The sequence below is a fragment of the Typopeltis vanoorti genome, chromosome 14, assembly GCF_054136105.1.
Source record: "Typopeltis vanoorti isolate ZY-2024b chromosome 14, IOZ_Tvanoo_1.0, whole genome shotgun sequence".
NCBI lineage: Eukaryota > Metazoa > Arthropoda > Arachnida > Uropygi > Thelyphonidae > Typopeltis > Typopeltis vanoorti.
Genome location: NC_143562.1, coordinates 6,377,654 through 6,392,562, shown reverse-complemented (window position 1 = coordinate 6,392,562; position 14,909 = coordinate 6,377,654). Strand labels below are relative to the sequence as shown.

The following is a 14,909-nucleotide window of genomic DNA, read 5'->3' as shown; positions in this document are numbered from 1 at the left end:
TCTGAAGTGGAAGAAGAAGACAGTTCTATGTCTTTATTTAAATTTTGGTTGGTGAAATATTAATCTCGTTACTGAAAGTAAAGAAATGATATAAAGAAAATTTTAAACATTTTTTTCTTTGTCATTAAATATAATAAAAGATTGTCACAGTTTCATACCATATTCTTTTAAGGTACATCTTCTTTATTTATTTTTATATAACAGTCTTTCTAATGAAAAGATGTTAAACCTATAGCACAATAAATACCATGGATATAATCCAGGAATTCTACTCTAGAGAGAGAAAGAAAGACCCAGCCTTTTTCCACTTCATGGGATTACCAGCCTAGCCCATTGAGTAGATTGGTGATCCCACACCAAGCAATGAAACTGCAACTTAAAGACATTCAGATATCTATCTGTGGTATAATATAGTTGACATTCAGCTTATTGATAGCAACAACCTGTATTTATTATGTTAGCTAATAGGTATCAATAGTTTTTACATTTCAAACTTTAAATGTTTAAAATTTTACAAATATTTTAAATAATTATCTGCAGTAATGTTCATTTTTTTATTTTTTTTCAGCTATCTTATATAGGAAAAGACTGCTACAAAATACCTGACATTCTGGGCAAAGTGTATGGCCACAGTACTAAAAGACTAGACCTCAGTTACAATGCTATCAGGTAATGTGATAACATTTGTGCTTTTTTAATTAACACAAGATATCAACTGTGTTTCTATATAGATTTTACATGCCATTCTCTAATAATTAGTAAATTCTTCTAGGCATGGAAGATAGATTATCACTGAAATTATCACTTATCTCTAGTTATCTTGTTAATCTTAATCAGCTACACAGACAAGTTTCTGAAGGCTCAGTATAATTATAATGATTAACATTTCTTTATTTAAAAATTTTAGAATCTTCAATGCAAGTATTGTAAAGAAAGAGACTCAACTCATACACAAATCATAGTCCAACAAAATATAAAGAAGTTCAGAAAATGATTAAAGACAAGATCAAAGAAGCAAAAGAAATTTGGATGAATGAAAAATGTAAAGAAATTGAATTTCTACAGGAAAAGCATGACAGTTTTAAACTATACAAAAAGCTGAAAGAGACCTCAAGTGTATTTAAGGAAAAACAACTATGTATCCTTTGAAATAATATCTGAAGAGGATGATAAAATACAAGAATGGATGAAATATGTAGAAGAATCTTTACTGATTACAGACAAAAACCTAGAAAATACTCATGAACAGATGGAAGGCCAATGCTTTCTAAAATCAGAGATAGAATAGGCGTTGAACTCATCTAAAAATGGTAAAGCCTTGGCTCCTGATAGAATACCAGCGGAAATAGTATACTTATTAGAAGGTGACAACCAGTCCCGGCTGGTGGCGTGTGCGAAGTGTGCAATATACACAGGTGCTGCAGAAGAAAAGATCTCAAAAAATATGAAATAAGAGTTTAAACGAACAACGAATGGTACAGAATGGTACATATAATTATGAATGTACGTCGTCTTCCGTTAGGGCCCCTTCAGATCTTCCTGGAAACGAAAACAAATAAATTCTGAAATTGTATCCTGGACCCGATTATATCACTGAAAATTTTTATTGAAATCTACGAAAATATACCTAAAATAGTTCTTTATTTTTTGATGTATCATAAATCAATCTATGATTAATTGTTGAGTTCAGAGTAAAAAAAATTGTATAAGCAGGACTAATCCGTAGGTAACATTATACTGCAGAGCGGTTTTCATTTGTTTTTCATTTCATATTCGTTTTATTCAAACTTTATTCAAAAAAAACTTTTTAGGAAAGGCACCGAACATTAATCGCACACACAAGAAAAAGACTATGCACCAACGCTGGTGACAACATTACTATATTGGTAAAGCTACACCCTCTGTTCAAAAAGAAACTGAACTTTTCGAAAATAGAAGAAACTGGTGGCGGCACCTGTTGTATCTTTTTGTTGTCGAAAGCAGCAACCTTTATTAGTGTTGTGTCAACTGTTTATGACATTTGTTTCATTAGAAGCAGAGTTATAGTGCCAAGAGTGACAGTGTGTTTTGATGAACGGTCGGTCATCATGATATTCATGCTGTACGCGATGAATTCTCACTATAAATCGCTTCAAAACTTCGAGATAAAACTCGCCATTGACTGTTTGGCCAGGCAGAATTCTTTGTGGATAATGCCGTTGGAATCATAGAAACAAATCAGCATTGGCTTTACTTTTGACTTCTCCAAGCGACTTTTTATTTTTTTTTAGATGTCCCTCTTCTGGTGATCTCCACTCAGCACTCTAGCGCTTTGTTTCAAGCTCATACTCAAACCTTTTCGCCACGTAACGATCGTTTCAAGGAAGTTTGAGTCCTTACAAGTGGTTTTAATGAAGTCCTTGCAGTATTCAATTCGATACAATGATGTTCGATTCGATAAAAATGTTGTGCACAGTTGATTTTGGAATCCCCAATTCATCTTCGATCAATCTCACAGATGATTTCTGGTTTTCTTTGATGAAATCACGATGTTAACTTTTTGGATATTAACTTCGCTCAGTCCAGTTTTTGGATGGCCTGGCTTTTCGTCATCCTCAAGCGTCTCATGACCACTTTGAAATTGCTTAAACCATTTGTAAACTTGAGTACAGGATAAGCATTCATCACTGTATGCTTTTTGAAGTATTTGATGCGTTTCGGTAAAACGTTTACCAAGTTTAACACAAAAGTCAATCACAGCTCTGTGAAACTCATTTTCCTACCGTTCATCAGAACACTTTCACCCTTGGCACTTTAACTCGGCATCTAATGAAAGAAATGTCATAAACAGTTGACTCAACACTAGTGAAGATTGCCGCTTTCGAAAACAAAAAGATAGATCGGGTGGCGCCACTAGTTTCTTCAATTTTGAAAAGTTCAGTTCTTTTTTGGAGAGAGGGTGTATTTAATGTTTGTGTAATATTGGACTTTTGTGATTGTCTGTGAAAATACAATAGAAGTGGATATGCAGACATCAGTGAGACAGTGGAGTGTAAGAATGTATATAATGTACCCGAGCCAGTACTAAGGACAAGAAATCAGAATGAGATAGTTAGAATAATGCATCAAGATAGGGGTGGGACAAAGGGACCTCTGCATTTCATGTATACTAATGCCAGGAGTATTAGGAACAAGAAGGAAGAATTTTTGGCCTTGATTGGCTCTTCCTGGCCACAGGTTATTGGCATTAGCGAAAATGGCTGACGGAAGATGATATAGTTAGTTGGATAGAATGTGTAGGTTATAGTGTGTTTAGGAGGGACAGAGAGAATAAAATGGGAGGAGGAGTGTTATTGATGATAGCCAATGAACTGCAGCCAAGGAGAATCGAAGTTGTATCACAGGATAGTGAAAAGAGCTCATTTGAGGCTATTTGGTGTGAGATTGAGACTATCTATCCCAATGGCTTTAACAGGCCTTTAAGGCCCACAACCTTCCAAGTATGCTTGGATTTCGTAATCGAAATACGAGGATAGAATGGTCACTCCTATGTGCCTGTGAGATTGAGACTGGCAGAACAAAGTATACAGTTGGGCGCTACTATAGACCAGGTGATGGAATAGATGGCGGAGATAGTATGCATAAACAAATTGATGAAATGAGTAGGAGGGTAATTATTATGGGGAATTTCAACTATGGTAACATCGATTGGAAGGAGGAGAGGACACATGTGAGGAAGGAAATAGATTTTATTCAATTATTAAGGGATAACTATCTAAGACAGCATGTAATTGAAAATACTAGGGGTGTGAGAGTGCTTGACCTGGTAATAGCATCTGAGAATTTGACTGTAATGAATATGACCATGTTGCCACCTATTGGTGAGAGTGATCATAAGATCACACATGACCACCTGGGAGGTGACTAAAGGTGTGGAATTTTCGATTAAGACAGGGTATATGTGGAATTACCGTGCTGGCAAGTATGACAAGCTTAGGAGATTGCTTGGATCAGTGCCATGGCATGTACAACTGCAAGGGCTGGATGTCGTTAGAGCATGGGAAGTGGTCAAGGAGCATTTACAGGAAGTTATGGCTGATTGTATACATAGGGTCCAAATAGTAAAACAAATAGGGGTTAAATGGCTTGAGCTGCAAAAAAAGGAAACAACTGTGGAGGGAATTTAAAGAAAGTGGTGACCTGCAGGCACATGAACGGTATAAAGTGCTGGCCAGAAGGGTAACGAATGTGGTAAAAAAAAAGCAAAAGCGGATTATGAAAGGAAACTAGCTATGCAAGCTAAAGAGAATCCTAAACAGTTCTTTCAATATGCTGCAAGCAAAAAAAAAAAAAAAACATGGCAAAATGATTTTAAGGAATGACGATGGTAAGGAGGTCACTGAATCAGTCGATATAGTGGAATTACTGAGCGTGCACTTTGCAAGAGATCCAGGTGGTGACATTGAAAAAATGAAGGAACCATTAGTTTATACGGGAATTGTGATGAATGAAGTGGAGGTGAATAGTCTATTATAGAACCTTAATGTGAATACATCTGTGGGATTGGATGGTATACTGGCACGGGTCTTACGTGAAGCGGCTAAAGAATTATCAGTGCCCTTGACCATGTTGTTTAATCTGAGTCTCAGGTCTGATTTAGTCCTGCAGGTGTGGAAAGAGGGGAAGATAGTTCCACTGCGTAAAGGAGGATCCAAGACTACTGTTGCAAATTACCAACCGATCAGAATCGTTGTCAAGGTCTTGGAGAAAGTAGTCAATGGAAAAATACAGGAATGGATTGATGAAAATGAGATACTGTACAGGGGACAGCATGGCTCTGTGAAGGGTAAATCATGCCTCAGTAACTTGCTCAAGTTTTATAACATAGTGACGACTAAACTGGATAAGGGTAATGGGTTTACAGTGATACTGCTGGGCCTGGCTAAGGCATTTGACAGGATACCACATGGAATTCTAATCTGTAAACTACAACATATGGGAATGGATATAGGGTTGGTGAGATGGATAGGTGGGTGGTTGATGGAGAGATATCAGAGAGTAGTTTATTCAGGAGTAGAGTCCAAAAGATGGCCTGTGACTAGTGGTGTGCTGCAGGGTTCTGTTCTTGGACCTTTGCTGCTTAATTTGTTCATTAACGATGTAGGGAAGGATCTAAGAGGAACAGTTCATTTGTTCACTGATGATGCAAAGTTGGGTAGGGCAATAGTGAATGCAGAAGATGTCAAAATCTTGCAGGACAACTTGGATAGATTGGAGTTCTGGGCTAAGGAGAATGGATGTCAATTTATTGTGACAAAATGTAAGGTTATGCATTTTGGGGTGAAAAGATTAGCAGCAGTATACCACATTGGTGGAACTGTACTCCAGGAGATTGATGAGGCCAGGGATTTGGGAGTGTTGGTGGATAGGGAGATGAACTTTAGGGGGCACATTGCAAAAGTAGCTAAATCAGCTCATCAACTCACTTGGTTGTTGAAAAATACTTTGACGAGCAGAGACAAGCAAGTTATTGTACCTCTGTACCAAGCCTTGATAAGACCTCATCTCGACTACTGTGCCCAGATTTGGTCACCTAGGTTTCTTCTTGATGGGGAGGAGGTGGAGAGGATCCAGAGGCGAGTGACCAAGATGATAGCAGGTCTATGGAATGAACCTTATGAGACAGGTTGAAGAATTGTAGGTTGCAGAAATTAGTTGATATGCGGAAAAGGGGAGATATGATTGAGACATTCAAATTGCTAAAGGGTTTCTATAGGATTAATTCAGAAGATATTTTTGAGATCAGGACTGGTGGTGGGAGAACTGAGGGATACCTATGGAAGCTGGGCAAGAGTGTGGTTAGCAAGGGTGTTAGAGCTGGGTTCTTTACATTTAGAGTGGTGAATGAGTGGAATAAGCTGCCAAAGTCTGTTGTTGGTGCTATGAGTGAGTTGAGTTCAAGGCAAGGTATGATAGATACTGTGAGAATGTCATATAGTTGTGTGGACATGATGTTTAGGGCCTCCCTCGATGAGTCTAAGGACTCCCTGGAGTCGCCCGTAATAATAAAATACTAGTGATGGTGGGCGGTAGATGGCATTGGTAGAGAGGATGAAGGTAGTTGTGAGTGGTGGAGACAGAGAATTGTAGAGTAGGTGCCCTCCCTCGATGAGACTTAGGACTCCTTGGAGGTGTTACGTATTAATAATGTTCAAAAAGAAACTGAACTTTTCGAAAATAGAAGAAATTAGTAGCGCCACCTGTTGTATCTTTTTTTTGTCGAAAGCAGCAACCTTCATTAGTGTTGTATCAACTGTTTATGACATTTGTTTCATTAGAAGCAGAGTTATAGTGCCAAGAGTGACAGCGTGTTTTGACAAAGATCTACGATACAGGCATAATCCCTCAAGGCTGGCTACAGTCACCCTTCATCATACCTCCTAAAAAAGCAAATGCGAAAACTTGTAATGACTATAGAATGCAGAAAATGTCAGTCTTTTCTGTAGAAAGACTACAGAAAATGTGAAGACACCATCAGTGATACTATCAGTGAGAGTCACTGAAGAATGTGGCAGTTGATTGAGTTAAAAAAAGAAAGTGTTTTTAAATGGTGTATAGTGGGACTTCTGTCATGAATTGTGCTACATTTTTTTTTTCAGTAATACAAGTGTTCTCCAGGTGCTCTTGGAGTTTAGTTATTTATATTGTGTTATTTTGGGGTTACCAAAAAAGGCGAGGTTAGAGTCAGATGCATCTGCAGTGGAAGAGAAGAAGACGAAGATAAGTTTTCGTTATTTAGTTATCTAGTATAGTTAAATATAGTTTATACTTCTAGTATCGCATAAGTAAATTAGCTTACAGTAGAGCGTATAACATAGTATAGTAGAGCGTTTAGTTGTAGTAGTTCCTCAGCACTAATTGTATGATGGCGGCAGCCACAGCTTTAATTACAAATGGCATGTCACCAAGTCCTCCTCCCCTTTAAGGACTATATTTTGAATAACATACTACAGGATTTTGTGACATGTGGTGTGTATGCGTCCCTGCAGTTGGTGAGAGAAGGGGCAGTGCATATATTGCCAAAATGTAGGCAATGGGATGACTTAGTGAGTTAGATATTACAGTAACCGACCTCATTACATCAAGGGTGGGATAATCTCAACCTAGAGAGAGAGAGAGACTAGTAGTGTGATAGAGAGTGAGAATAACAAGCGAAATATGAATGAAAAAATAAGAGTGTGGAAGGCTTCAATGATTTTTAAGTTTTTGCAGACAGTCTTGATTGGGAGGATGAATGGCTTACTTGCAGAGAGAGAGATAGATGAGCTAAAGGATGAGGTGGAATGTTTCGGGAATGAGATGAGAAGTATGAAATATGAGATTAGGTGAATGTAAGGCGATTCAGAGTAGGAGTGAGAGTTGACTATACGAGGTTTACTTCATTTGCTTAAAAATAACCTTTTCTACAAACATCCTGAAGTTTATAATATTCCATGTTTTTGTGGGCTTGCTTAAATAGGCATTTAGAAGTTTTGATATAAGAAAGAAAGAAAGAACATATTAGAGGTGTCAGTAACAACAGAGAAGACAACTTGGGCCTAGCATTTCATTTTTCCCATACATTCCATAATATTTGAATGGAATAAGAGTATATAGGACTACTTCACTGCTTGTAACATAAAATAACCTGCCATGGTCATTTATTTGCAAACATACTTAACAACACTCAAGGATTGATCCTGTGTGATATTTGGAAATCGCTCATTAGACCTTTTTTCATGTCAGACTAACTTTTCAGCCAGCTATCTGTTTATATTACTGAACAGTAGCTAACTCATGCCAGCTCCTACTTTCCACATGGTTTTGTTTCAACTTATATTGTAATGGTTCTTATATAATTTTTTTTGTATTTTAATAATGCTATGATTTGTGTTTTATTTATTGTATATTTGGTTTTTGTTTTCATCCCAACCCAGAAAAAGCCACAAGTATTTGTGACAAAACTAGTAGGTTGTTATTTTTATATTGTTATGACCAAAAATAAACTCATTTGTATTTCCTTTTTATAACTCACATGGCCGTAATTGTGAATGACTCGATGCATAGGTTATGCAGGAGGAGGGATGTGGAGTTTGTGGAGTGAGTTTTTGATGGGCAAAAGGACTTATACAAGAAGGATGGTTTCATCTGAATGGATTTGGTGTTCAGAGTCTGGAAAAAGTGTTGTTGAATAACGTGATAGTGGATGTGCAAAATCAGTGAAAGTAGAGCTTGGGGGATGGGGTGGGGGCTATTGAGTGGATATGCAGACATCATTGAAGCAGTTGATTGTAAGAAGAGTATAATATGCCTAAGTTAGTGTCAGTGGTAACAAACCAGAATTGGATAGTTAGCATAAAGCATCAGGATAGTGGTTGGGAAAAAGGACTTTTGCACTTTATGTACGCTAATACCAGGAGCATTCAAAACAAGTAGGAGAAACTTTTGACATTGGTTAGTTCATCCTGGCATTAGTGAGACATGGCTGACGGAAGATGATATAGTTAGTGAGATAAAATGTGAAGGGTATAGTGTGTTTAGGGAGGATAGAGAGAAAAGAATTGGGTGAGGAGTGTTATTGGTGATAGATGATGAACTGCAATCAAAGAGAGTAAAAGTTCAACTGCTGGCCAATGCAAATAACACCTTTGAGGCTATCTGGTATGAGATAGAGGTCAGCAGAACAAAATATACAGTTAGATGCTATTATAGACCAGGGGATGGAAATGATGATGGGGATAGTATGCATCAGCAAATAGGCTCAATGAGTGGAGGCAGGTGATTATTATGAGGGATTTCAACTATGGGAACATAGATTGGAAGGAGGAGAGGACACATGGGAGGAAAGAAACGGAACTGCAGTTACTAAAGGGATAATTACCTGAGATTGCATGTGATGGAATATACTAGGAATTTGAGAGTGCTCGATCTAGTAATTGCATCTGAGAATTTGTCTATAATGAATATGTCCACATTGCCACCAATTGGTGAAATTTATCATATGATTTTGATCTGGGAGGTCACTAATGTGGGGAATTTTCAGTTAAGAGGGGGATCACCCACAAAATAGCAATATCATCAACATTATACTTTTGCATTTATTCCTGTTAAAGACTCCCCTAATTGTTTCCTGGCTTCATGATTCCTAAAATTAAACAAAATATACTAATGCTTCATGAAGAGGAAACTTGTCAATATGTAAACATTGCATCACTTTCACATTAAAAGCCTGGGTATGCAGTCACAAATACAGACACCTTTGTGCCCTTTAAACAAATGGCACAGCGTGTCAAATTCTTAGCATTCTGGTGGTTTTAAATGGCCCAGAAGGGGAGGCATGGTGTGCACCAAGACAATAGCACCCAGAAGTCGTTAGTAGCTTTAATGGGTTATTGTGCGAAGCAATCCAATTGAATGTTGTCATTTGTCATGAGTTGTTTTTGTTTTCTGAGTTTCATCTGTTTTACATTTCAGCCTTTCTTTGGTTCAGTCTGGAAAAATAATAATTTCCCAAGTGATTATTTTTTACGATTTCTGTGCGTATTTTATGGCTGTATTTAAATCGTATCAAAATTCAAATTATCTGTCTCGCTTTAGTATTTGCCAATGATAATCTAATCTCACCACAAAGTGTAAACCCTTTGTGCATCTCACATAAATGCCACGTGTGAAGCATATCTATTGTTCATTTGACCTTTATGCTTTTCATGTTTAAAATCATATTGATAAATTAAAGTATTCAAAGTTATACTACAATTAATTACATTGGACCAATTAAGATGAGCAGTGTGCACTCTTAAAACTTTCATTCATCAATAAAAATACAATCATATGGTCAAATTGATGTGAATTTTGTAGTGCAGGTTGCATAAGCCACACAACAGCACACCCAACCTAAATGTGCATGTGACACCACTGGAGTGGATATAAGTGAAATTACAGGACTGGTAAGTATGGCAAGCTTAGGAGATTGCTTGGATCAGTGCCATGGCATGTGAAACTGCAAGGGCTGGATGTTGATAGTGCACAGGAAGTGGTAAAGGAGCTGCAAAAAAAGAAACGATTGTGGAGGGAATTAGTCACATCAGGCACATGAACAGTACAAAGCACAGGCCAGAAGGGTAACCAGTGTGGTAAGAAAGGCAAAAGCAGAGTATGAAAATAAATTAGCAATACAGATTAAAGATAATTCCAAACAGTTCTTTTGATATACTGCAAGTAAAAGAAAGAATGTTTATGGCAGAGTGATTTTAGTGAATGCCGATGGTAGGGCGGTAACTGAAATAGTCGAATTACTAAGTGAATACTTTGCAAGAGTACATCATCCAGGTGGAGATATTACAGTAATGAGAGGCAAAGGCTTATATGGGAACTGAGGTAAATGGAGGTGCACAGCATATTACAGAACCTTGATGTGAATACTGCTGTGGGTATACCAGCTTGAGTTTTACATGAAGCTGCTAGAGAATTGTCTGCACCCTTGACCATATTATTTAATCTAAGTCTCAGCTCTGGGTTAGTCCTGAAGGAGGGGGTGGAAAGAGGGGAAATAGTTCTATTGCATAAAGGAGGCCCCAAGACTGATGTAGCAAATTACTGAATCGATCAGCATGACAGGAGTTGTTGTCAAAGTACTGGAGAAGTTGGTCAAGAGCAAAATACATGAATGGATAGATGGAAATGAGATATTGTATGGGGGAGAGGGGCATGGTTTTGTGAAGAGTAGGTCATGCCTTAGTAAATTGCTCATATTTTATAATATAGTGACAGCTGAGTTTGGATAGAGGTAATGGATTTACATTGATACTGCTGGACTTTGTTAAAGCCTTGGATAGAATACCACATGGAATTCTAATCTGTAGCGTTGCAGTACATGGAGATGGATATAGGGTTGGTGAATGGATAAGAGGGTGGTTGATGGAGAGATATCAGAGAGTAGTTTATTCAGGAATAGAGTCCAAAAGAAGGCTTGTGACTTGTGCCGTGCTTCAGTGTTGTGTTCTTGGTCTGCTATTGTTTAATTTGTACATTAATGATATAGCAAAGGATCTATGAGGAACCATTCAGTTGTTTGCCGATGATGCAAAGTTGGGTAAGGCAATAGTTAATCCAGGTGATGTTAAATTTTGCAGGATGATTCAGTTTGACTTGCAGTCTGGTCTGGGCAAAGGAGAATGGATGTCAGTTTAATGTGGTTGTAAGGATATGCATTTTATGGGGGGGGGCATAAAAGATGACCAGCTCTATACCACGTTGGTGGAACTGTACCCCAGGAAAATGATGAAGCCAGAAATTAGGGCATTTAGGGCATGTTAGTGGATAGGGAGTTAAAGTTTAGGGGACACATAGCAAAAGGGGCTAAAGCAGCTCATTGGATTAATTACTTAGTTACTGAAGAATGCTTTGAGCAGAGACCAGCAGGTTATTATTCCTCTTTACCGAGCCTTGATAAGACCCCATCTTGACTACTGCGCACAGATCTGGGCACCAAGGGTTCTTGGTGATGAGGAAGAGTTTGAGAGGATCCAGGGGCAAGTGACCAAGAAGGTAGCAGGTCTATGGAATGAACTTTATGAGAACAGGTTGAAGATTTGTGGATTGCAGAATTGATAAATGGAAAAGGGGTGATATGATTGAGACAATCAAATTATTGAAGGGTTTTACAAGATTAATTCAGAGGAAATTTTTCAGAACAGATCTGGTGGTGGGAGAACTAGGGCCATCCTTGGAAACTAAGGAATAATGTAGTTAGCAAGTGTCGTGACGTTGTTCTCTTCATGTTGAAATCCGCCATCTTGTTTAAGTCACTTTCATAAGATAAAACACAACTAATTGTAAATTGATCACCAATCCAAGGGTAGAGAAATTTCTATTATACTGCGCCACTCTATCCTTAGATAAGTCTATATAAAATAGCAGGATCAATTCAAAGTTAGTTAGCAGTCTCCTCATTCATTCTGGCCGAAGTATTTGTTTTCTACCTGGGATTCCCGCAAGATTCGAATTTTTGTGAACAGTGCAATAAAAAGGAATTCAGGCAAACACAATAATTAGATTAACAAAATGAAACATTTAATATAAGCTATATAACACATACATAAATTTTACTTCTAATTTTAAACAATAGAATCAAGTTAAACATCAGGTCATGTCAATCACATTAGTTCAATCTTCCAAACCTTCACATACACTTTCTCAGTTTCTGAGTCACGAAGTTCCTACACTTAATTAAACATAATAGAACTTCCTATCTAATCAGTTTCCACACATTTCTCAGCCATGCTATAAGCACAAAATTATCGCAAGCACTAATAGCTGTAAATATCTCTCAAGCAATTATTATCTTCAATTCTCAATTTCGAAGAATTTCCACAGTTAAAGTTAGGTTAAACGTAGCGTAATTAACACTCAATTCTTCATGCATTGAAATAATTCAATATGATAGTCCTTACCAGAATTAGTTCCTAGTACATCAATTACGTTGTGAATATACTTTTAAAATATATTTATTTCACTTAAGAACACATCTATAAGACTTATCCACAGTTATAATTAAACACTATTAATCGCACTTCAGAACTCTAGACATCAACTGTAGGATACTTTAATTATCCTTGTTACCACTCATTAAACAATTAAACACTGTGCAGTTCTCCTTAGGGCAAATTAGAAATAAGTCGTAATTCTAGACCAACTGGGTTTATTCAGAATCCTTCACTGAATGTCCAGCCTTTTATATTATCCGATTACGGCATTAATTTCTTTTTATTATTACTGCTGACTTCACCTTCAGCTGACTATGAGATTCACTTTGTCCTTGCTCGCTTATAAATATTATCCCTTCTAACTTCTGCCCTTGAGAACCTTTCATTTACTTCCACTTCTCTAGTTTATACCCTTGCTTCCTTTCCTTTAAAAATTCCGTCTCAATCCCTTCTCTACTTGTAACCTTCTATTTATTTTATTATCCTTCTCCCAGCTCACGCTCTGTTCCACTCGCGCTCGTTTACTTCATGTGTTTCCATGACAACAAATAAACGTAAACATTTTCATTAATGTTACATAAGGCTATACCACTACATTGAGTTAATAAAAACACAATAAGTAAAATATTAGAGCTACTTAATCAACTCTTTCATTTCGTACACATAACTATAATAATATTCACGTTACAATATATATATATAAATTATAATAAATTATACACATATTATTGTTTAGTAATTTAATAGCTGATTAAATTCAGAATAAATACTTAAATAATAATTCTTAAATAAGGAGTAATAAATAACTTTTATACAAGTCATGATTAATATATAATAAGCAATGTTAAATGTGAATGAAAAAAAACAAAATACACAACATAGTTTCATTCACAGTTTAACACAAGGGTCTTAGAACTAGTTTTTTGTTTGGAGAATGGGGAATAAGTAGAATGGATTGCCAGAGTCTGTTGTGGGCCATGACGACTGTGAATGAGTTGAAAGCAAAGTATGATAGATAATGCACAAATGTTGGATAGTGCTTGATATGATGTTTAGAGTGTCTCTCGATGAGTCTAAGGACTCCTTGGATTAGCCCATAATAATAACAATAATATTAAAAATTTTTGCATCATGCAAACATATCCTCTTATACTTATCCTCCAGATTGAGTCCCTTTTTGAAAAATCTCCATGTATTATTTATTCACAGTTAACTTATCCTGCAGGTCAGTTACATCATGTTTCTCACCAACCTTCTGCTAGTCATATATATATGTATATGTTAAAGATACCAAGCAATTTTATAAACTTGGTTTTAATTCTCTTTTCCCAAGTAAGTCAAGTTTGTGCCTGAAGTATTTTCAGGTCTAAGGCAACTCATGGTAAAGGTGGAGTAAGCTCTGACCACTTTCTTTAGTATCTCCCATAATGCAAAGCACATTTCCTTGTGGACATGTATGATGCTATGTATTAAGGGAAGGGCGACTACCCAGACCGGTTTTGACCTTTATTGTGGTCTCGTCAGTGGGAGCCAGACCCTGAGATGCCAAGGTTGAAGTAATGCAGAACTTATAAATTTTAACTATACAAGTTACCACAAGGTGCTTTGATCTTATTAAATAAAAAACTCAGGATGAGAGAAAGATGTAGAAAGGTTTTTACCTTGGGTTACTATAAATTAAAGATACTAAGCAATTTTATAAACTTGGTTTTAATTCTTTTTTCCCAAGTAAGCACATATATATATATCAGTGGTATTGCGTTCTCATTTCAGTTGGGTGTGCTATCATGTAGGTTATGCAACCCGTGCTACAAATTTCACGTCAATTTGACCGTATGCATGGGCATGTGAAAATTTTTTTTTTTTGGGGGGGGGGGGGCAAAGCTTGGTGACAAATAATTACATCAATAAACTTCTTTTAGCTTTTTTTTAATGTAATTATTTGTTGATGTAAACTATAAATACATTATTTTCATTTTGCATCGATTTTAATGATCTTTAATTCTTGGGGGGGAAAAAAGGTATTCAGAATTAATAGTTTTTAGTACAATTTCATATATATAAAAAATTGACTGGCATATTTTATTAAAAATCAACTAATTAATTAATCCTAAATTAAATTATTTCAGTTTAAAAGCAAAAAAATCACAAAACTAACAAGTAAAATAATATTAAATTACATAACACTTACCTTTTAAAAATGTATTTTTCTGTTTAAATTTGTTTTACTATAAATTTACAATTCACACTTCGCTCAGTAACTCACTAGACACAGAGGGCAAACTATCCGGTCAACGTTCACGAATCAGAAAAAGATGAACCAAAAACAGGACAGGAACACGTGTTTTATTGCTGCAATAAAACGTGTTCTATGGCTACCCTGCCGTGGGCCAAAAGTGGCCAACC

The 14,909-nt window shown here is 36.6% G+C and overlaps 1 protein-coding gene across 3 annotated transcripts in view; it reads left to right on the top strand.

The window, feature by feature from the left end:
• Nucleotides 1–14,909, top strand: part of LOC150099141 (leucine-rich melanocyte differentiation-associated protein-like) — a 155,496-nt gene that overhangs the window by 63,071 nt on the left and 77,516 nt on the right. For all 3 annotated transcript variants that reach the window (XM_090403987.1, XM_090403988.1, XM_090403989.1), the window contains exon 2: nt 569–669. In XM_090403987.1, coding sequence (XP_090260113.1) covers nt 569–669 — 101 coding nt within the window. The remainder of the gene's footprint in view (nt 1–568; nt 670–14,909) is intronic.